General features: G+C 42.9%; 1 protein-coding gene across 1 annotated transcript in view; it reads right to left on the bottom strand.

The window, feature by feature from the left end:
* The window catches only part of cep128 (centrosomal protein 128), a 55365-nt gene that overhangs the window by 17257 nt on the left and 14819 nt on the right, over positions 1-23289 (bottom strand). The window contains 9 exon segments of the mRNA XM_083933979.1: positions 1210-1321; positions 1323-1403; positions 4510-4562; positions 4565-4568; positions 12277-12441; positions 15358-15522; positions 17691-18152; positions 18648-18836; positions 22844-23029. Coding sequence (XP_083790105.1) covers positions 1210-1321; positions 1323-1403; positions 4510-4562; positions 4565-4568; positions 12277-12441; positions 15358-15522; positions 17691-18152; positions 18648-18836; positions 22844-23029 — 1417 coding nt within the window.

Here is a 23289-nt window from a genome sequence, read left to right as displayed (position 1 = left end):
GGAGGTGGAGTGTTTACTGCAGAATTTGGTCGATGAAAAGATTCAAAAACAGTCGACAAGACGCACAAAAACTCCGAGGTCTATGGAAAGATTTGTAAACAAAGCCACGCACACGCGATCAATGCGTTGTGACGTGTTACGGCGTGATGACGTATGGACAGCAAGAAGCATTGGCCGAGGCCCAGGCAGGGGGGACAAGTACCCTAAAGTCCGGGTCTCGGTCCGGGAGGACAGTGTGAGTCGCACTTACATACATCAAATAAGCCATCGAGACTTTTTAGACAGACTTACTGACTGGCCCCTGTACCAGCTCCTCTCATAGTTAAGTCCATTCAAGTCGATAAGCAAATGTAATCCAAAGGGAAGGAGCCCATTGGTGATTTATTTAGGAATCGGTCGCCCTTTCCAATTTATTTTGGGGACATGGAAAAGTGCCCAGTAGGGTGCGGTTGATGAGGGACGGGGAATCCTCCATTGCAGTCACACAGCGTGTTGTGGTTCCAGGCCATGGAGAAAAATGTCACTCTCTTGGCAGCATAAACATTCTTCTTGGTGCCCATGGGCTCACAGGAAATACAGGTACACCAAAAAGTGCCCGCACACAGAGACTGCTAATGCTACCTCTACCTGTAGCCCCCTCTGGCAATAGACGTCCCCGACCCCTCATGTGACATTTTGGGTGCTGCAGGAAAGTTGCTGACTGGGACGTTTCCAAACCTTTAACCATCTATTATTAACTAATATTTCACCAAACTGCTACAAACCATGGACTTCTTCCTTTTGGATTGCATTTGGCAATCCACTTGAATAGACTTTACTATGAGAGGAGCTGGTACAGGGGCCAGTTAATAAACTCCGGGTTCACTAACTACATTGTTGGTGCTTCTTCTTGTGCTACTGCAGTGGTTTGGTGTTATTCTTAGCACTATTAGTCATAAAAGCAGTTTTAAGGAGTTCACCGACTGCCCTGAGCTAATCACTGTTAGCCACGTCAGGCTGTTAGCGACTCGACTTGTATTCACCACTGTATGTTCAACAGACCAAAGGATTTCTCGCCAAATGCTTTTTTAAAAACGGGTATTAGCTTCCAAATACAGAACACAGACCTACACCTACAAATCATTCACTGCAGTGCATACTGACTTGCTTGCAAAGTGTGAATAAAATCACTGTGATTGTACTTTTTAAACTTAAATACAGGTTGTGTACCTCTCTTTTCAGTGCCGAGGGAGTGCAGCAGCTGCTCCTGTTGGTCCAGGCGCTGCAGGAGAGCCGCATGCTCTGTGTCCCGGCTCTGCCTGAGGGCCTTTAACTGATCCCTGGGTCTGTTGTTGCTGCTTCCGTATGCGCTGTTCTCTTGTGTTGCACTCCCGCACCTCCTCACACAGCCAGCGTATCTTTGTCTGGTTTGTTAAAATAAATAAGCAAATCAACTGGATGTAGTAGGACGGGCTTCATGGGTGCTTATAGTTTAAAGAGAGGGCATTAGGAAGGGGACATCACATATATAGGTTTTTAAGACAAAGGCCTATGTTCCTACAACTCAATACGCTGCATTTCAGACCAGGAAATGTTGACCGAGGAAAAGGCAGAAATGTGACCTACATAGGAACCAAAGACGAGTCAACATCGGGGATTCCTTTGAGCGGTGGAGAAGGCTACGCCAGGATTTGGGACTGAGAACAGATGCTGAGACAGCAGACTTTTGTTGAACAGGTCATTTTTGTGTTTTATTGCGGTAGATGTGACATAAATAGCCTCCATTAGTGTGTGCCAATACTGCTAATGACTGTGAACGTCCCTAGTCTCATAAACGGCTATGTCAACACATGTTAGCATACGTTAGCCATGTATTTTTAGCCGGCCGGCTTCTGGTTCTGGGTGTCGTTCGAGCACCAGGGGAGGAAACGTGGATCACATTGGCGGAGGAGTTTGGGACAGATTTGAAAAAAGCATTCCCCCCAACCAGAGGCTCAACTAATTTTCAGCATGTAGACCATGGCTTTAATAAGCAATCTGTATATATATATATATATATATATATATATATATATATATATATATATATGTTGTATTAACGTGATTACCATGATATTATTGTTGTTTATGAACTGACTAATGGAGCAACTAGTGTCTGACAGGTGGTTAATCGGCCGAATCAAATTTCAGTGGCCACGGCGCACGTTGTGTTTGTTTACTAGAAAGTTTGTGTGTTTTTTTCAGGTGACAGGACAAAAGGCGGGGGGAAGAGTTATTCTCAAGGGGATCGGTGCCAATATGGCAACAACATGGAAACACTGCTGGAAAAAAAGTGCTGCATCACTCTCTGCTTCTTCTTCTTATTTAGTGTTTTATTGGAGGTTGGCAAACCAGCTTAGAGGTGCATTACCACCACCATGTGGACAGGAGTCCCTACACTGTTTACACTGGCCCGGCCCTAATTCTGTTTTCCATTTAAACCCGAATTTAAAGCCACTGTTTTGTTTCAGTACTGTTTAGTTTTCAGGTTTACAATTCTCTGGAAATCTCTTTGAACATGAAAAATAGTCATTATTTTGTCATTTTGACTGTGTGTTTTACTCACATTGAGATAAGAGCACAGCCAAATGATCAAAGCTCAGAGAAAATAAAGTTAAAGTAGCGCTGGGCTACAATGCAACAGGGGCTGTAAATGAGCTGACGACGTTTCTCACAAAAGGTTATTACAGCTGTACGATTGGTTAAATGGGTAATCTAACTTTGCTCTGTGAGGCTGTAAATCACACCTAGATTTTAGTAGCATACAAACTATTAACTAGGGAGCTAATTATCTTTCTCGTTCTCCAGTGTTTTATCCTTGTAAATGCACAGTGCTTGAAAGCATTTCTGACAAGAGGTATACATTATGGTGATAAACACTATGAATTGTGCAAACACATTTTTACAATGTATCATGCATCAGCGCCACAGCCATAATTACGTGTTTATTTTTTGTAGTACATCATTGCAACACTAAACTAGAACTGATTTGTTTTGGCAAGAAGCCAAGTGGCACTATTTCTGCACAAGACAGGATGACAACAGCAAGAAGGCGACACATTAAAGAAAAACTGCATCTCATAAATTCATCAGTCACAAGAGAGTAAAGCAGAGCATCATGTTAAGCGTGTTGCTGGCGTAGAGGAATAATGGCTGCTGACTGTCGAAACACAAGTTCTCAGATGTGCAAACTTCCGCACAACACTAAATCATATTTTAATGAGAGGTAACGTCACGGTAACTATTGGTTTAAACAAACAAAACATACAACCACGTGTTTGTGTGTATTTTTAAAAAGTGTCTTTTTATCTATTCTATAAAAAAGTACGGTGGAAGTATCAAAACGCTCACTCCACAGAGAAATGTACCTGTGTTCAGTAACTGTGGTTTTAACTGAGACGTAAGGACTTCTGTACGGTTGTGACGCTTAAAGGGACAGGCGCTAAACGCAGCGTTTCAGACAGAGGGTGAAAACAGGTGTTTTCAGACAGACAGTATAAGAAAAATCATGTGTTTTTGAACATTAAAGCGTGTAAACATGTTCTACAAGGAGAAGTATCGCAGGTCCTTCCTTCCTGCTGCTGTCAGACTTTACAATCAGCACTGCTCCCAATAGACTATCGACCTCCTCCTGTACCCTGCACTGTGCAACATGCCTGTACTATGGCCACTTCTGTTTTTGCACTATTTGGTCATATTTATTTACTCAATACTATATAATTACAAAACAAACAAACAAGAACAACTACATATACACTATATCATGTGACTATGTATGTATTTCTATTTCTTCCCTTTTTAAATGTAACTTTATTGCTTATTTTTGCTTTTTTTTTTATCTTTTATCTTATTTTATCTTATATTTTAATATGTTCCTGCTTTGTAATATTCTGTTGCTGCTGTGACAAAAGAATAATTTCTGCGGGACATTAAAGGTTTTCTGATTCTGATTGTTGAAACCCAAAATAAAAGTATAAACCTGAAAATTAGTATTATATGGGACCTTTAAGTTTTTAACCACTCTTACTGCGTAAGCCTTTGTATGTTCTCATTCGTCCAGGTCGTCGTTATCCTCAAAGCAATTTCAGTGGAAAGCAACTGGACTTATTATTTATCTAGGAAGACGTTTTCACCTCTCATCCAAGAGGCTTCATCAGTTCATGTACGCATCTGACCAGGCTGGGACTGGACCAGGACCAGGACAAGGACCAGGACCAGGCTGGGACTGGTCCAACTAACTGGTGTGAGATCCAGGTATTTAACCTCTCACAAGGCCGATGGTGTCACTGAAACCCCCTTTGGCACTCTTACTGCATATATTCTCTGCTATCAGCGTTCACTGATGTTCTTTGTAGTGCAGGCCTGGAAATGAGCATGGTGCTCATGGTCATAGTGTCCCATGCTTAATCTTGTGTTGTCTCAATTATGACACTGATTATTTGGACAAATCCCTTATAAGGACGGTAGTACAGTGGCGTGTAATAAGTATACCTTTGTCTCAGCTAGCCAGCGGTGGGGGTCTTTCACTAATCCAGGTTTCTGGCGATCGCCTGTTAAAACAGAACAGAGTTTAATGCAAATGTGCCTTCGTTAGCATACGTTACAAAATGCATATCTAGGAGATCTTGTAGTTAGGATTTTATGAATGTAGAGTAAGTTATTGAATAGACACACAAATATATAAAGAGATGTTGGAGGAGTTATAAAATGTGAAACGCTGAAGCGGAACTATAAATGTGGATGGAACAAACAACAGCATAAAAATGAGGAGAACAGCCTCTTGTCAAACCCTTAACTTTTGTGAAGAACAGCTTCTGCCAGCTTAAATTGCTGTGCGTGTGTTTAACAGCCTATGACACTACACTACACTTGTGTATGCACGCACACTTGCACACAGAGGTTGTGTGTGTGTGTGTCATAAAATGAGCTCAGGGAGTATGTTCCGGCCTTCCCAGACAAGCTTGTCAGCATCAGCAATACAAACTGACTGCCTGCCAACTCCTAATGACTGCTGACACACACAGAAAAACACAAAAACAACACTCAGATACACAGATAAACACAGTCACATCACTAGATGGCACTCACGCCTCCGCCGACACTTATGCAACCGTTGAGATGTGTCAGCTCCACACGTGGAATTTTCCGCAAAGGTTAACAGCCCCCTGTATGCTTCATTACGCGCTCGTTTCACGTGAGGAGATGAGAACACATGTGCATGCTGATACCTGAGATGGAATATTAGATATGCCTGTTTTAATTCTACACTCAGGCATTTATTATCGTAACCCCAAAAACACAATCAGGTCTCCATCTGCTCATGGGCCATCGTGGTTATATGTTATGCATCTTAACCACTGGACCTCCAGGGCGCCCTGAGGGGGAGGTTTTATGGGAAACAGTGAAAAGTTCTTTCATGTTCTGCTTTTTCAGATTTGGCCAATTATACGTCTTTTCCTACCTTGACTAAAGCACCCTGTTATTTTGCTGTTTAAAAACTTTTATTATGGAAATGTTGGGCTTTTTTCCGGCAGTAATTTAACTCGACTCCGGTACAGCTGGAAGTGAACGCGAAACAGTCAAATACAGCAGATATCTGAAAGTTCAAACAGGGAGGCAGGAGAGAAACTAAACTTCAAACCTTCAGACACTTAGTTAGAAGCATGGTGACTCTCTCTGGTCACCCGCACAGACATGAGTTGAGTCTCGCAACACATTTGTTTGAGGGGGACGAGGGGGGTCGTCACATGGTGGCTGCTCTCAGTGAGATGTCCCCACGTCCTGCTTGGAGGTTTGTCCCAAACTGGCGCGTTTTAAACTGGCAATGGAAACGCAAATCAGTGGCCAAAACTGTCAATGGGGAAAACACCATCTGGCAGGTTGTAATTTGCCACAGCTTCAAGCTACATGCTAACATCAGCATGCTAGCATGTGCACAAAAATAACGCTAACAAGCTTATATTTAGTTGACCATGTTCATCTTAGTTTGGCCTAATATCAGGGTAACATTGCTAATGAGCTAATCAAACAGAGTAACGAATGCTCTAAGGATTAAGTCATAAAGCGAAGTGTTTGAAAAAATAAAAGGTGATGGAAACATCAATGCGTGTTCCGAATTTCATGACAATCCATCCAATAATTAACCAATACCAATGTCAACCTGATGGTTGCATTAGAAAAAAATAAATAATAGAGAGAGAGAGAGAAAGAGAGAGAGAGAGAGGAGAGAGAGAGAGAGAGAGAGAGAGAGAGAGAGAGAGAGAGAGAGACAGACAGACAGACAGACAGACAGACAGACAGACAGACAGACAGACAGACAGACAGACAGAGAGAGAGAGAGAGAGAGAGAGAGAGAGAGAGAGAGAGAGAGAGAGAGAGAGAGAGAGAGAGAGAGAGAGAGAGAGAGAGAGAGAGAGAGACATTGCAACTTTCTGCTGCTCATGAGGGAATTTGTGGGTCTCTGTATCATAAATAAGTCATAAAGCGTGGTCTAGACCTACTTTATATGTAAAGTATTATAAATGTAATTTAATAGAAATCATAATCTGTGTATCAGGTTTCACGGCTATCCGTCCAAGATTTGTTGAGATATTTCAGTCTGGACCAAAATGGTTGACTGACCAGTGGACTCTGCCATTGCAAGAACCAATGTGCTGGTGTGGCTAAACGTTCTGTAGTGTTAACATGAATCTGTTTTAAGGTACATGCCTATTAGATTAGAGTCACATGCTTCTATGGGATATGAAAAGTAAATAAATGGGAGACATCCTGGCACCCTGCTAACGCATGGAGAGACAGAGCAATCATCCTGCTGCACGATTCACATGTGCAAACTCCGCCATGAACAAAGTCAACAAAAGACGTACAACTGTTTTCTTTTGCAAGTGTACCCTTGTGGCAGGCTGTTTATATGCATGATCAACAGACATAGCGCACACAGTTTTTTTGGGACCCTTTCTGTCCCATGCCTTGGCAAACAACATCATCACTGCAGAGGTGACTAGCAACTTTTTCAAGCTGTCATTTTAAAAACCAGATCCAAGCTAAATGAAATTCCCAAGTCGCTGCAATGGCAGCTCAAAGCACGGCAATGGAGTACTGCTGTGCAGAGGTCCCCGTCTCAGGGAGTGTGCAACCATATGGCAGAGCGTGTGACTGTGTGGGAGGATAAAACGTGCCTCTCGCTCTCTCTTTACTCTTTCCCAAACCATCAAAGGCAGCTCCGCGCAGTGGCAGACAAAAAGGAGGTGAAACTGTTGGAAAGTGAACAAGTAGGCTGGGAGTTGAAAGTGCTGTCTGTCGGGTGGAACTGAAAGACATGGCACCGTTTTCTCAGCAGCGCCGCCGTGGAAATCAAGTGCCTGCCTCCGCTAATTTAAATGTGTGACTGCGTGATTTATACCTCTCTTTTTAGAATGAGAGTAAAACTGTGACTCTCTGGTAACAGTTTATTTGTTTCACCTCCCGCTGAGAAAAAAAGGGTAAAGGTGGCAACGTTTGAGAGAAGCAAAAGGCGGAGATGTTACAGACAGATGTTAAAAAAAAAAGTGTAAAAAACAAAGTTATATTTTTTCATAGCTAAACCACTGTGACATCGCGCTTCATTAAACAGCTTAAACAGAGTTTCTCCGAGGCTTTTAGAGGGCTTAGGCATGAATTACATCATACACGCATTTGCATATCGGTGACATCATCGCACAATCATTTGCATAAAGCTTAGAGATTGTGTCGGTTGCAACAAGGGAGAGAACACCTAAATCCATAAAATAATGAGCCAAATAATCACACGTCGTCAAATAAAACACAATTAAAATACAATAAATAAAACCTACAAAGGGAGGGAGACAACTTTCCTGAATTACATTCAAATCCTGAACAAAGCATTTGAGAGGCAAGCGAGCTGTGGTGTTTATACTATAACGCACCTCTTTCTCACACTCTTTCATAGCTGGAGCATCAACGTAACCATAGAAACTCACTATAACTGAACTCCCACTCCTGCGGCGAGTGACGTCCCTCTGCCTGCACCTGCTGACAGCCTGCACAGGTCGCCAGAGGAGAGAGTGAGAGACCCTGGCAGCAGACAACGAGTGGACGCCCCCTCCAATGCCCTCGCCCGTGCAGTTGCTCTCCACATTGTTTTCACATTCATACAGATTAGGCGTGGCGTGAAAACACTTGGGGAGCTGCACCTAAGAGCCAAACTACATGGGGCACATACGCGGCACATACGCGGGGGGCACTGCAGGGTTTTTTACCTGCTACTTAGACAACATGGCGTTGCTACCAGCTTCACTGTGTGCACTGAGTTTTGCCAAGTGATAACACATCTGGTTATGCAGGGTTTGGAAGCACACAGTAGGCTACATTAACTGTTACTCAGTTAATAACTGTTTTTTTACAAGATCATGGATACACATTGATGTGAAATGTAAACACCCACAAGGGAACTTTGCTGCACAACATTGCCTCTGGTACAATGAGGGAATATTATAATCATTTTGAAGCAGATTGTATTTGTTTTTTACTCGGTTGTGTGGCGTCATGTATGTCCGTGCCCTGTGAATTTTGACCGTAAGTCGCATAATGTCAGGGAAAACCCCGTTAGAAGTAAAAGGAGACAGGAGAGATTGACAAAAATGGCAGATGCCCAAGGCTGGATTAACTCACAGAACTTCATATGGACGTGGTGTGACGTGGACGTGGTGTGACGTGGACGTGGTGTGACGTGGACGTGGTGTGACGTGGGCCAGCCGAGCCGAGCCAAAAAGTTAGGGACAGGAAGTAGGTCGCAAGTGAGAGAAGACGGAGAAATAACCCACGTTGAGGAACAACACAAGGTTAAAAGAAAACAAAACCAAACCTCATTAAAAGTTTGAGTTCTCTAGACTGTATGTAGTTGTGCATATTTGGTTTACTGGAAAGTGGTCTTTGCATTTTGTGGCTATTGAAGCCGAAACTTCTGAACTGATTCATCCACTACCAACATACAGTGAACACCCAATCTCTCATATAGCAGCGCACTACTCCTTTAATTTTACACTGTCTTACAACTTCTTGCATTAGTGCTTCTGAAGAAAAGGAAGAGGGGTATCATGAGGTAACTGAAACCTAATACACCCCTTAACTGTTAATGATTCCCCTCATTAGGCCAATCACTACTGAGTTTGACTGCTTCTCAACATGACAGATTACAGATGAGGCGAGGCGATGGCACACACACGTCTGGCTGCAGCAGTGCTGGACCAGATTGGGAAATCTATGAGCAGATAAGAGCTGGCTGGGTTCATTAGTTTGATGCAGCAGAGGAAAACTAGCTTCAAGCATATTGGATGAGTGTGTGTAGCATGTAGTGTTGGGTAGGGCTGTGCGATGTGACCAAAATCTCATAGTAATAAACAACACAGTCATCCCATATGTGGCTGGGGTATCGGAGAAACTCAAGAGGATCTTCAACAAACACTGCGTCCCTGTGTGTTTCAAACCCAGTAACACCCTCAGACAGAGACTAGTACATCCCAAGGACAGAACACCACACCACCACAAAAGCAACCTGGTTTATGCTGTTAATGCAACGAGGAACGCAAAGATCTCTATACTGGAGAAACAAAACAACCACTTCATAAACGCACGGCCCAACACAGGAGAGCTAACTCCTCAGGCCTGGACTCTGCTGTGCACTCACACCTCAAGGAGAAAGCCCACTCCTTTGATGACAACAGTGTCCACATCCTGGACAGAGAGGACAGATGGTTTGAAAGAGGTGGAAAAGAAGCTATGTCTATGTAAAGGTAGAGAAACAATCCCACTTATCTCCAATTTACAATGCTGCCCTTTCATCCCTTCCAAGGAGATTCGACAATCTAACCTCAAAGAACAACTGTTCACAAATGGCCTCCTGTGACTCCAACGACGGTCGTTATAACTCAATAGAGCACTAACAAGGTCAAAAGCAACTTCCCACCAACGACTGTCACACTAATGACGGTCGTCGGACGGGTTCCAGTGACATCATCGGCCTGGTGCACGCCCTCACTAGAGGTTAAATACCTGGATCTCCACACCAGTTAGTTGGACTACAATTAGATGTACAAGTAAATGTACAATTATTAGTGTTACAAATTGTTTATGGGTCACTAATTGCTGTGTACCATGGTGTTTTGCCTTGCTAAAGAAAGTTAGTTGTGGATTATAAAGTCACAACCATTAGTAAGAAGAGAATAAACTCATAGCTAGAGATATAATTTTATAGACACAGTGCCAATGCTGTTATTGATTCTGCTTATGGACCCGATTCTTTATCTATTCCCTTATAGATTTCTGCTCAAAACAGCAGGACTACACCAGTTTTCAGTGTCTGAAACCGTTTTATCTGAACACAGTGAAGGTGAAATGAGAGATTTCTGGCATTTGTTTTCATTTAGTTTTCTTAGTCAAAGTAAAAATCTGCTCAGCCTGCCTGTGTGGTGCTAATGTTATTATAATACATTACCCTCACTAACAGATGTGCTGCTAGGCGGGGGAGCAGTGGCACTACTGTGTCAAATACATGGCATTCCTGGAATTCAAGCCCATGTTGCATAGAAAGACGTTTCAGCCTATTGCAAGTGTTTCTACTCTTACTTTAAATGATTATTTTACAAACATAAGCTGCAGGCAGCACTGTTGCAATCTTTCTCTGAGAAATGAATCCACGCTTCGGCCCGTTTCTTCCTCTCCACCACGACTCCTTCTTGCTGCAGCAACGTTTGAGCTCGAGGTCACGGTTTTGCAACGCGCAACTGTGAGAAAAACAGGCCGGCGTCGATAACAAAGAATTGATTAGCTCAGAGCTATACGTTTCCGATTCTCAACTGGTGCTGGTTATCGACTCCCATCTGTACTCACAGTCTACCCGAACTGTATCCCTACTCATGGAGGACAATATTCTATATTCTGCTGCCTATTAAAGAGTTCGAGCAATTGTTTCATTGTATTTGCAAAATTAATATCATACTGGAAATCAAAACCTTGTCCAGCACTAGTGCCGTGTGTTTGTGGAGTGTAGTACGTGTCCAGCCCTGTGCACAGCGCTCACAGCACTGAGCAGCTCCTCCAGCTTCCTTCCTGTTGCAATCAGACTTTACTGTTCCAAGAAGACTGTTCATAAAACAACTCAGGTGCAATAACTATGTTTACTGTGCAATAGCAAGTGCAGAACTGTGAATACTGTGTATTCAATCTTTTAGTCTGACTCTACATTTACACTTTGCCTTTACCGCACACTGCACTTTTGTTTTTTAACCATTTACATATGTATTTGTCTAACTTGCTTTTTACTGATGGCTCTTGTTGTATTATCCCCTTTGCTGCTGTAATACTGTAAATTTCCCCACTGTGGGACTAATAAATGACTATCTTATAAGGGCGTGGGCTTTACCAGCAGGTGTAAAACAATAGTGTTGTCCAGTAGTACTGTAGGAACTTTACTGTGCATTATAGCCTTTAATGTGTCAGGTATATAATCTCACATCTATCAGACCTATGTGTGTGTGTTGTTGTACTCTGAATGTACAGGACATACATAGTACAGTTCTCTATGTAGTCCTGTACATTCAGAGGATTCTACTAAACTAGACCTTTCATTTAATGCAATAATTATTGTAACAGCAAAGACATTTGATGTTGTTCCTTTGGGCTCTAGGACATTTTGATGGATTTTTTTCACTCATGTGTCCGTCCCCTTTAAAGCTTTATTATGGAAATTACAAATGAAATTAAACATGGATGTTATCATTGTATGGAATGACTGCTTAATGTGAAAGAGCTGCTAATAGTTACAAACACGCACCAAAGTGCAGCTCTATGCAGCTTTTACCACACTGTTCAGGTTCTCTGGCCCACACAGATACTGAGCGGTGAGGTGAGTTCAATCGCTCTCACCAACCCTCCCATACACTGTAAAACTGTCGGCAGCCATTCCCAGCAAACTATTTCAGAAAAGGTGAGTGCAGGGCCTGACAAAAAGCTGAACATTGAGCAAATTAAAGATGCAAACATTTTCCTCAGGAGTTGGTTGTACATCAGAGCTAAACGGTGAGTCAATATTGGACCAATACCAGTCTGCTAGGCGCGTAACTAGGCAATTGTTTGTAAGTATGTTCATTCACAGGCAAAGGCTATCAGCATGTCTCTGTGTTTTGACGCTAAATGCAGCTTTGAACACACACCAAACAAAATAAAATAAGACAGGATTAAATAGCGTGTAATATAAAATACCTGCAGTTTGTCTTCTCCGTTCCTTGCCAGGCTGCGACAAGCTCCATCTAGTTCCTCACCTACGGAGGTAAGGACTGCCTCTTGCTCTGCTTCCATCTGCAACACCTTCTCCTCCAGCTTGACAAGCTCGGCCTCTGAAGCACGTCTCCGCTCACCTGACCTGACCTGTGGGGGGTGGGAGAGCGCTGAGTGGGGTAGTGTGGATCCAAAACAGTGAATTGCTGTGTGTTTTTATCATATCACTTGAATCTTACAAGACGCTATAAAGACATTAGTTACAGCAGATTGTCTATAGATGAGGAGAGGAATCCAGCTTTGCTTACTACAAGTTATATTCCAGTAGTTGTACTCGGTAATACACAGAGAGATAGACATACCCTAGGTATCAGAGACATTCAGTTTCTCTCTCTCACACACACAGACCTAGTTAAGTTTCCTTCTCTGGCCTGCACTGTCAATAGTTTCAGGGTCCCTACCAGGACACAGTCCATCGATATGTCCGAAGCACAGGAACCAACTGATCAGTGCTGCCCAGGGACCGTGAATCATTATCCTGTCTCTCCCTGGATAATAAACCATCCATGTAACATTAATAAGAGCCCCCTTTTCTCCATTCACCCGATTTCAGATCAATACATGGATCCCCGAAGAGCCCCATGCAACTTATCAGGAGCCTGTCAGAGCAGTGAAAAGGGGTTCAATACTTCATGCTGTTGTAAAACACCTGAGGACATATTGACAAAGCCCTTTTAAAAATAGTGCTGATTTGGCACCACTTAACCTTTGGAGAGCATTCTTCGGTTTATATGACCGTGTGACCTCAGATATCCTGGATCTTAATGCAGAGAAGGAAGGAAGGAAGGAAAGCAACATCACTGTAGGCTAACGTTTGTATTCCCCATCCCGTTTGATTCAGTGTGCAGCTGGAAACGAAAGTATTGCATCGACGCCGTCTGTCCACAGTTACTCATAGACTTTGTGGGACAAGCTGTAAAATAGAAGCCTAAATAACAGGTAAATGTCCCGTGCACCAGCTGACTCCTTATGTGTTTAAGAAGGAGGCCGTGCCATCACTTCACAGAGGCCGCCTTTCTGCCCAAAGCACGTCATACATCAGATGGTAACGCAACAAATCTTTTCCACTGCCCGCAGAGACAGCATCCTACACAGTCTGCTGACAGTGAAACAGCGAGGAGTCCAGCCACACCGCAGCCAGCAGAGGCAACAGGTAGCTTTAGGTAGCTGTTTGCTCCCACTACATAAGCCTTCTAGATCACTAAGATCCTCTGAGGCCAATCTGTTCGTGGTTCGCAGAGTAAACTCAAATCAAGGGAAAGCATCTTTCAGTCATTATGCAACAAACAGCTGGAATAAACTTCCTGAAGATGTGAGACTTTCACCCACTCTGACCACTTTTAAAACTACACTGAACACTTTTATGTTCACCTTAGCTTTCTGCTAAATCTTTGCACTGTTTTTATTATTAATGTTATTGTTTTTATTCTCTTTGTCTTTCTGTAATGCATTTTAATTCATGACATGTTGTGCTGTGAAGCACTTTGAATCTGCCTTGTGTATGAAAAGTGCGTTACAAAGAAAGTTGCCTTGCCTTGCCTTTTGTTAATGTTCATTACCCTTGGAACACTGATCTGTTCAAGAAGGTCTAAATGCTGGGTTATTTCATTTCTCTTTAAGGGCTATGCTTTTACATAGGGAAATACTTTGGTTACACTGTTCAGTAACTTGCAAAATAATTAAAAATCAATGTAAAACAAGTGATAAAATCAGGATCATGATTTAACTGTAAAAAAACCTGTGATATATTTGGTCCATATCGCCCACCTCTAATCTGAATACTTATTTCTGCGCATCATGTACAGCATATACCCAATACATCTGGAGAAATTACTTAATGTATAGGTCTATTTATTTTAACATAAACATATATTTTAAAATGTGTACATGATGCAAAATAAATGATGAAAGTCTCCACTCTCGCTCTAGAGCAGAGCTGCCCAACCCTGCTCCTGCAGAGCCACTGCCCTGCATGTTTTAGGTTTCTCTCTGCTCTAACACACCTGAGTCTAATGATGTGCTCGTTATCAAGCAGCTGATGCTCGTCACAGGTTTGGAAATCGTTAGACTCAAGTGTGTTAGAGCAGGGAGAAACCTAAAACATGCAGGACAGTGGCCCTCCAGGAGCCCTGCTCTGGAGCGTGCAGGAAGCAGGACATGACGCCTATTACACCACAGCCCTGTAGCCCCCCGCTTAATAATTTGGTCATAAACAACGAGTCTCTCGCCGTTTGTTGAATTTGTCTGACGATTTCACAGAAGTCACCAAATATCATCGTGTCTCCAGTTTGACATTTTTTCGTTGGCGTCTTTGTTTAAAGTCTCCCTTCTTCTTCAAACTTCTCGTTAGTTGTCTTCGAGTAGAAATTCATGATAGAAAGTCATCAACATGCCCACTTGCTTCCTTCCTGTGAAGTCTCTGGCCGACCGGCTGGACTCAATTACACGGACAGGGAGCTAAACGTTTTAATAGTCATTTAAGGAGCAGCAGCCGCGTCCCAGACTGCCAGGGTAGCAGTGCTTTTTTTTCTTTCCACAATAGAATAATAATTTTAATATTCAAATGCCTGTTTTTATATTTATATATAATGAAATCTAGAATATTTGTTGACAGCCCTAGCAGGGATAGCCAGTCTTTTAAAGTAAAAATGCATTATCTGGTTATCTTTGCACTGCCAAATGTTTCCCTCCTCGTGTGCTAAATGATATCAAATAAGGTGTCAAAGTTACAACGTGAGACCTGCACATTCAGTAGAGAGGCTCGTTCTATTAAATCTGGAACGGCTGCTGACGGCACTCGTGTCTGTGCAGTTTGTCGTACCACCTTTCCTTTCAATGTCCTTCATCCGTCACGATTAATTAGATCAGCACAAATATTTCAAAACTTCTCCCGAGGAGAGATGTACTTCACTGATACGACGACAGATACTCCTCTTTTATTAGAAGTTTCTTGTCATTCGCTATTAGTCACTATGTTTGAAAAAACTTGGCAAAGCGGGGCCTTACTTTGTCATCCAGTTCCTGTTTGAGTAGCTGGTACTTTCTGTGTAGAAGTGCATGTGCCTCTTCCTTTGTGCTCAGCTGTGCTGCCAGCTTATCGCACTCATCCTTCATCCTGTCCAACTTGATGCGCAGCGTCCCACACAGCTCCCTGTCTGACACCGCATCTGCCTTGTAGAGAAAGGGTGTGTTTCACAAGGGGATGATACACAGTTAATCATTTGAGGTGATAAAGGACTGGTGGTTTATTTGATGCAAAAAATATCAACTTACAGCAGGTTGTAGACTGAATTACTGTGATTTTAAAGCCCTAAATATATCCTTGGAGTTTGATTACGTAGTGCAAATACAATTTCAGAATTGCCACTCATTGGCATAAATGCTGCTTTACAGATAATGCAACATTTGTGAAAAATCTTTAGTCCCATCAGGCAGGTAAAGGGTGAATATACAATAAGGTCTGACATGACGTTCTGTGCCGGACAGGGAACATCATGTATTGGGTCAAGAGAATGAGTAAATGGTCCACGTCCTTGATTCATTTTATCGGCCGAGCTTCAGCTTGCAAAGGAAAATCCGGCCTCCGACATCAAGCTTTCTATCTCCAAAGATCATATTATCACACAGCTGAAGATGAGTGGGATGAACAACAATGACTGAGGACAAAAGGAGTGACAGGGGTGACACAAACAAAGAAAAGGTGAAAAAACAGAGCTGCTGTAAGTGAGAAGAGAGGATAAACAGATGGAAAATGCAAAATTAGAACTGGAGGGAGGCAGTAAGAGAGGGATTAAGACACAGAGAGAGAGAAGAGAGAGTGGAGGAGAAATCAAGAGGACAAGGACAAGAAAATACGAATATTTTAAGCTTTTTCTGACAGTTGACTATCAAAATCGTAATACATGCCTCTGGCTGTGCTATGTGAATATTGGGTGGGCTTTTTAGGGACATGTGCAGCACCCGTAGGCTAGTACTTTAAAATATTCTAGCAAACGCCCTTGTCCTTACCTCGCTCAGAAATGACACCATTACAATGAGCTATGCCAGATATTAATGCCATTCAGCATCGCTAATGGGCTAAACTCAACCGTATCAGGGAGGACCATGCCCCTCAAGAAACAATGTACCCATGAGGGCTCATCATTGGAGATATCGAAGGGAGGGAGGCGGTTAGGGCACCGGGGGAGTAAGTCAAATAGCGTCCCCTATCTCTGGCACTGCCTTGATGAGACTTCTGAGGTCTGATACAAGGGTGTTTAAATATTCACGCTCGGAGCTTTGGAATAGCCACGAGGATCCACGGGGCACCACACACCATTAAGAGCGCAGCTACCCCCGATTCACCCGTACTCAGAGGACAGAGCCCCAGCCGATGGAGAAAGTGACTCAAAATTAGGATTTTGTCTGTCTCGCTGAGTCGGAAATGTGGCAGCTGTTGAGCGGCTAAGGCAAGTTACCCTGTGCTGAATGTGAAGTGTGTGCCAATGATACTCTAAATGTCAATTAGACTGTGGCACTCTGTGATCCGTGCCCGCGCGCAAAGACAAGAAATTGCTTTGGTTGGCTGGTGACCTTGACATCTTGAAACATTTCTGAGATTTCGTCACATTTAATACTTAATCCAGAGCGAGGTGCAGCATTTAGGTGCATTTAATTAGACTTGCTTTGTTCGCCACATGTACACTGGAATTCGACTTGGTGACATAAAAGGAAGACTGAGTAATGTAAGGAATAAAGGAATAGTTCAACATAGATATTATTTTTGGCCTTTTCGTGCCTTGGTTAGTAGACAGACAGACAGGAAAGTGTGAACAGAAGGGACGACACGCAGCAAAGGGCCGCGGGTCAGATTCAAACACGGGCCGAGGGTTCAGCCAACATGGGGCGCACGCTCCACCAGTTCAGCTGGAGGTTACCCCGCAGATACACTTTCTGGCAAAGAGTTCAGTTGATACCCATCTGTGTCTGTAAAGCCGTTTTCGCATAGAGAGACTTTATTAAGCTATTGTTGCAAAACTCCAGAAATATTGATGGTTGGAAACTTTCCATGAGAATTAACAGGAGTATATAACTGTATTTACCTTGTCATATATATATTCACATAAATATAAACATTATGTGTTCTCATAAGCGGATATGCATGCAAACATTTGTAATATTTTTTTTAATTACTTTTTGGACTCAATCTATTTGTGACTTTCCACCCCTTTGCTATTACCAAATATTAGAAATAAAAATAAAATGAACTCCCCACTTGAATGTTGGCCTGTTACATCCTTCACAGAGTAACTACTTTAACTGTACATCGTCTTTATGGAAAAACACCCATAAGGGCTTACCTTAACCTCCTTTAAGTGTGCCTCTATTTCGTCACGCTCCTGACGGCAGAGCTTAAGCATGTCCTGCACTTCACGGTACTTCTTTGTCCTGCTGACCTCCATCGTTGCCTTCGTGTTGTCCAGTTCTTTCTGATGCACCTCTCTCTCGAGCTGCAGCTGCTGCCCTAATGCGGCCCGCTCCTCCTGTGCTGCTGTCAGCTTGGCCTGTAGCTCCAAAGAGCCCTTTAGGAGCCCCTTCTTGGAGCTCTCCTCCTCGGCCAACCGCTGGACTACCTGAGCATGGGCTGAGGTCATCTGTTTTAGGGCGACCTGGAGCTCGGCCTGTGTCTCCTGGTCTCTCCGACTACGATGGGCTTGGGTGTCGGCTTGCTCTTCCAGCCTCTGGTTGTCTTCCCTCAGTCTTGCCTGGACAGAGGCCAGACGCTGAGTCTCCTCCTCCAGGGCAGCTGAAGCCACCCTCGTCTGTGGTTAGGATCAGTTAGAATTTGATCAAAGCTCTTTTAATCCCCCTTTAGCTGAGGTTTAATTATTTTACTTTAACAACAAATCAGTCTGCAAACGGAATTAAATCAAAATTTGCCATGTCTGTGGTCGGACTGGGTTTACGCATGACTGCTAATATGCTTACAACCACTGAACAAGCATTTGGAAAGAGAGAATGGATATATGTCTACGTTGGCACAACTTCAATGCTTGCTGGCTATCAAAGGTGTCACCATTACATGACATCCATCAGCTGACTTCATGACGATAGTGTGACACGGTTTGACCTCAGAGCTGACTGCTGTCATTTTTGAAAAGGCAAATCAAACTGGTCTTGACAGAAGAATAAATTTTACTAAATGCACAGTGTTTACCCATAATTTATGGTCCTATAAGTAAAATAAATACAATGTATATTTAATGTCCCTAGTGATTTGAAAGATACTTTGACTTTCTGTATGTTCGACCCCATACCTCCCGGATTTCTTGCTCGAGTGACAACTGGCGCTGGCGGCTCTCCGACAGCTCCACGTCCTTGCGGTGGAGCTCTTCTTCGCGCTGGGCCAGGCGGCCGAGGATTTCAGAGAGCTCCCTGCGGGCCGCCTCAGTCTGCTGGCTCAGCGCCTTCAGCTGGGCCTGGGAGCTTTCCTTTTCCCTGGCTGCCTGGAGGGAGTGAGAGAGCGCGGGAGCACACAAGAGAGTGGGGGAGAGAGGGAGGAGAGGAGAAGGGAAATGAAGAATGACAAATGAAGAGGAGGCGGAAAAAAGGGTGTACAAAAAAGAGCTCTGACAATAATGATGAGCGCAAGAGAAAGAGTGACAGAGAGACAGAGGCGGAGAAACATATGCAGTACCAGCTCTCGCACTGATAGGAAAATGCTAGCACTCAGCTCCCGATAAGGGACAATGGTCAGGTCTGTTCAAGGCAGATTGCTTCTAATACTCTGGCTTTGACGGGAATTTGCAAAGACTTTGCTTTAGCTTAGAACCTAATCATTTAATTGAGCACTTGATTCTCTCCCCTTATTCATTAAGGGGGCAGAAATGAATTTGTAATGAATTCGTGTCACGTACGAGTATGGCAGGTGGGAGTCTGTCTGCCCGTCCCACTGCCCGTCTGCCTGTCTGTGAGGCGCCAGGCTGCTGACTGTGAGTTTGGAGGTGATTCACTCGGTTCAAATGGAATGGAAATCACTGCGAGGTGACTTTCAAGATAATCGTCAGCCGTTAATTATTCAGCTAAGCACAACTGCTGTAACCTACCTTGCAAAGGTAATACTTGACTTCATATTTGGTTACATCATCATTAAGTTCATTCACAATACATTATGCGAGAGTTTTGAGAGACTTTGACGCAAAACCCTCAATGCAATACGGATAAAAGTATGAATGAAGAGAGAAAGGCATGCATAAGTAACCAATCATTTCTACGAGAACATGTTTACATGCTTTAATGTATATATTAAATAAAGTCTTTGATTGGTCAGTGTTTCCAGGTCTTCTGCATCTGCTCTCTCAGCACTTCTGCACCATCACTGCAGCCGGGCAATGACTGTAATGAGTCGACACTGTAGCGTCACTGTCTACCCATATATGAGGAGTTATTTTCCAAAACGCTATAAATCCATTTTAATAGTTTTCAGGATTACATTTTTTACCCAGACCCACACATTTGGTTAATATTACAATTTATCTTGTCATAATAGTTTATTGGCTCAGTCTGAACATGTTGAACGGACGGACGACACAAAAAACGCTCCCGCTTCAGAGCGCCGCCATGTTGGATCGCATAGAACGCTCACTGAATTCTGATTGGTCGAGAGGACGTATCGCATTTAGGCTAAAAACAGGTTTGGCGCTGGTCGCGGTTTGGAAAGGAACTGCATCTTGAGCCCATTTTAAACAAGGAAATAAAGCGATTTGGCAGAAACACTGATGAAGCAGTGAAAAGGTTCTGTAAACAGCAAAGAGGCTCAAACTCATTTTTTTTAAATTTGTCTTTTATCTCGTTTTGGAAAAGAGCTCTTCATATGGTAGAGTTGTGACATCACAAACATACAAAAGTCCTGACGGCTCGTTTAAAGACACAGTTTCTGAATACGGGTCGTGTGCGTTTCTCTGTAGATTGATTGTTTTTTTAAATAATTTCACTGTATTTCTATAGCACCTCCAGCTGCTTTAGTTATGTTCAAACTGAGACCAGTTTCCCTCCCTTTATGATAAGAGGACTGCGCGTGACGAACAATAAGAATGCAAGGGTTATGTGTTTATATCTGCTCTTCCTGATTACTCAACTTAATATTAAACAGCCTTTGTTTATTGTGCCCTAAAACTCTGCCTGAAGGTCTGAGAGGCTGTAAATCTGTTGACACTTTCAAAGGAAATCTTTAGACACATCTTTTACCATTGTTTGCTCCTGAGGTGTTTTTGTTTTTGTACCTTTATCTGGTCTGGCGCATCCTGTTTTTTTAATTCAATCTTGTTTTCCTTGTTTTTACTGTATAATCATAAATGTTACGATTATCTGCTTATGTTAAGTACTTTGTGTTGCATTTTATGCACGGATAAAAATATGTAGACAGACAGACAGACGCACACGTGCACACACACACACACACACACACACACACACACACACACTATTAAGTATATTATTAAAGGTACAGAGGGTGCTGCTTTTCCAGTCCATTTCTTCGGTGAAATAACACAGAACACAGAAAAACTCCTGCATATTTTAACGTCTGTATTCCCCCGGTGATGAGAGGATTGATTTATTGTCTCTAAAATGTTGAGATCTACACTTGAATGTTCTCCACACTGTAATGAAACAAAGCAGGGAGAACCATGGCTTGGAAACAAAGAGCTGCTACAAAGATTTGAAATATAATATCTGAGTATTCTCGCTGCTCTGTGTATCCCTGTAGCCAGATTTAGCGAGCAGGTTTGCTTCGACCAGCCACTGATGTAATCTGACGTCAGTGGGTTGCAGAACTACAGGGAGAGTTTGGCTGGGATAAGTTTTGCTTTATTCTCCCTGCCTGGGGCATCACTACAAATCAGTCTACTACTAGTGTCGAGAGATGCATTTCAGTAGAGACATTATTGATTACCTCACTTTTTTAGAACACACTAAGTCAAAGCAAGTATGCGTGAGCCAAAGTCCGCTGTTCAGAAAATGTAACAAAGACAGTTGGCCGTGCTGCCAGCTGGCTAGCCGCTAGTCCAGCCAACAGCAACAGCGACAGCAGCAGGAACAGAGCTGCTGGAAGAAGATGAGTCAAGTTGATGTATTTTAGCTGAAATTGCCCACCAGCACCAACTGATACCTAGTCAATAAGCTGCCTTGTGAAATTTATCACAGTTTGTTCAACTATTGCTGGATTTTTACGATAATCCAAAAAATAACAACCATCTCCAAATGGAGCAAATGGAGCAGCTGGTTTTCATTGCTACCTTGACTACGGTGGGCACAGACACAGTGCTAGTTTGACTCGAGCTAATGTACAATAACAATCACAGTTTTGCATCCCTGTTACTGATGACATAAGTGTTGTACAATGCTACTGTACAATGCATACAGTGTACATTTGTCGTGCAGGCAGAGCTGACAGCAGCTCCGGGGAATTTGAGTCGCTAGAGCGGCTAACTGAAGGTCTCTGACGCTGCTGTCATCTAGCCTCACAGCAAAGTCTCTTAGTTTCAACACAAAACCCTTTCCCCACCATATATTGTGGTTTTAGCTGGCTAATGTGGACAAATCTATAGCTAACTAACGTAGCAAAATACTGTCTTAGATGTTAGCTTAGATGTTAGATGTTAGCTTGCCATTTTCAAACTACTTTATCAGCTAATGTTACTAAGCAACCAACACAAGATATGCGTAATGTAGTTAAGTTACAGCTAGCTGGGTCTTTTTAGCTTGCTTGCTAACTGGTCATAATATGAATTCAATTCAATTACATTTTATTTACAGTGTCAAATCACAACAACAGTTATCTCAGGACACTTTACAGAGTAGGTAAAGACCACACTCTGTGACTTATTCATGATTTACAGAGACCCAACAATTCCCCCGTAGAGTACGGTGGAGACGAAAACCTTCACTATAACAGACAGGAACGTCAGACAGACCCAGCTCTGTGGAGGACGCACATCTGTCTGCACCGGAGAGAGGAAGAGAAGGAGAGAGAGAGAGAGAAAAGACGGACAGATGGACAGAGAGACTGACACACTTCCAGTAACTATAATAATATCTATAGTAATGTGAATGTAATGAATAAACGTTACTAAAGGTAACATGAACATTTGCATCAGCAGGGTTATATTTTTTTAATTTGGAGAACTCTCTCCAAAGCCTCAGAGGACTTTATACAACAGTTTTCACAGGCTGTGTAGTTCTTTTCAGTCAGTTAAACTGATCTGCATGTGTAGAATAGGTGGATTACTATTATGGATTATGGGTATTTATTATGGTTATAAGATTTTCACTCACTATTTCAATATCTTGAAACAGTGCAGATCAGTCCACTAGACTGAATGAGTAAAGATTAGTTTTTTTTCACTGTGGAAACACAGCCAACATTATAAAGACCAGCAATTACTTAGCCACAGCTGTGACTGTGGCCTGTGGTGTCAAAAGTCGAGTAATGAATGCATCCGCCTCAACCGACCTGCGAGGCCTTGTCAGTATGGAATTGAGCCTGGGTCCTCGCCTCCTCCAGCTCCTTCTGCAGTCTCCTGCACTTTGCCCTCCACTGGCGCACAGCCTCTTGGGCCCTGGTCTTCAATTCATCTCTGCTCCTCGTGCTCTCCTGGAGTAACGCTTCTGTCTCCCTCCTCTCAGTCTGCCCTCGGCTCTGAAAGGATGAGCGAACTTATAAATAAAGTCTATATTCATTCTTAATATTCTGAATCAGTGTTTTTGGAGGGGATCCTTAAATGCCATTCACACCCAATTTTGAAGGATTTCATTACTACAGCATCTTTACATTGTAATTTTGTTAACTTGTGGCCCAGAATGAGCCACTACACATAGCATGCTTTCAATTTTAACTGCCACTAGAACAAGAACCCCTTGTTTAGAGTCCATTTTAAATTACCTACCTGCTGATGAATT

The sequence above is a fragment of the Echiichthys vipera genome (assembly GCF_963691815.1).
Source record: "Echiichthys vipera genome assembly, chromosome: 19".
NCBI lineage: Eukaryota > Metazoa > Chordata > Actinopteri > Perciformes > Trachinidae > Echiichthys > Echiichthys vipera.
This window is presented reverse-complemented; position numbering and strand designations above follow the sequence as displayed.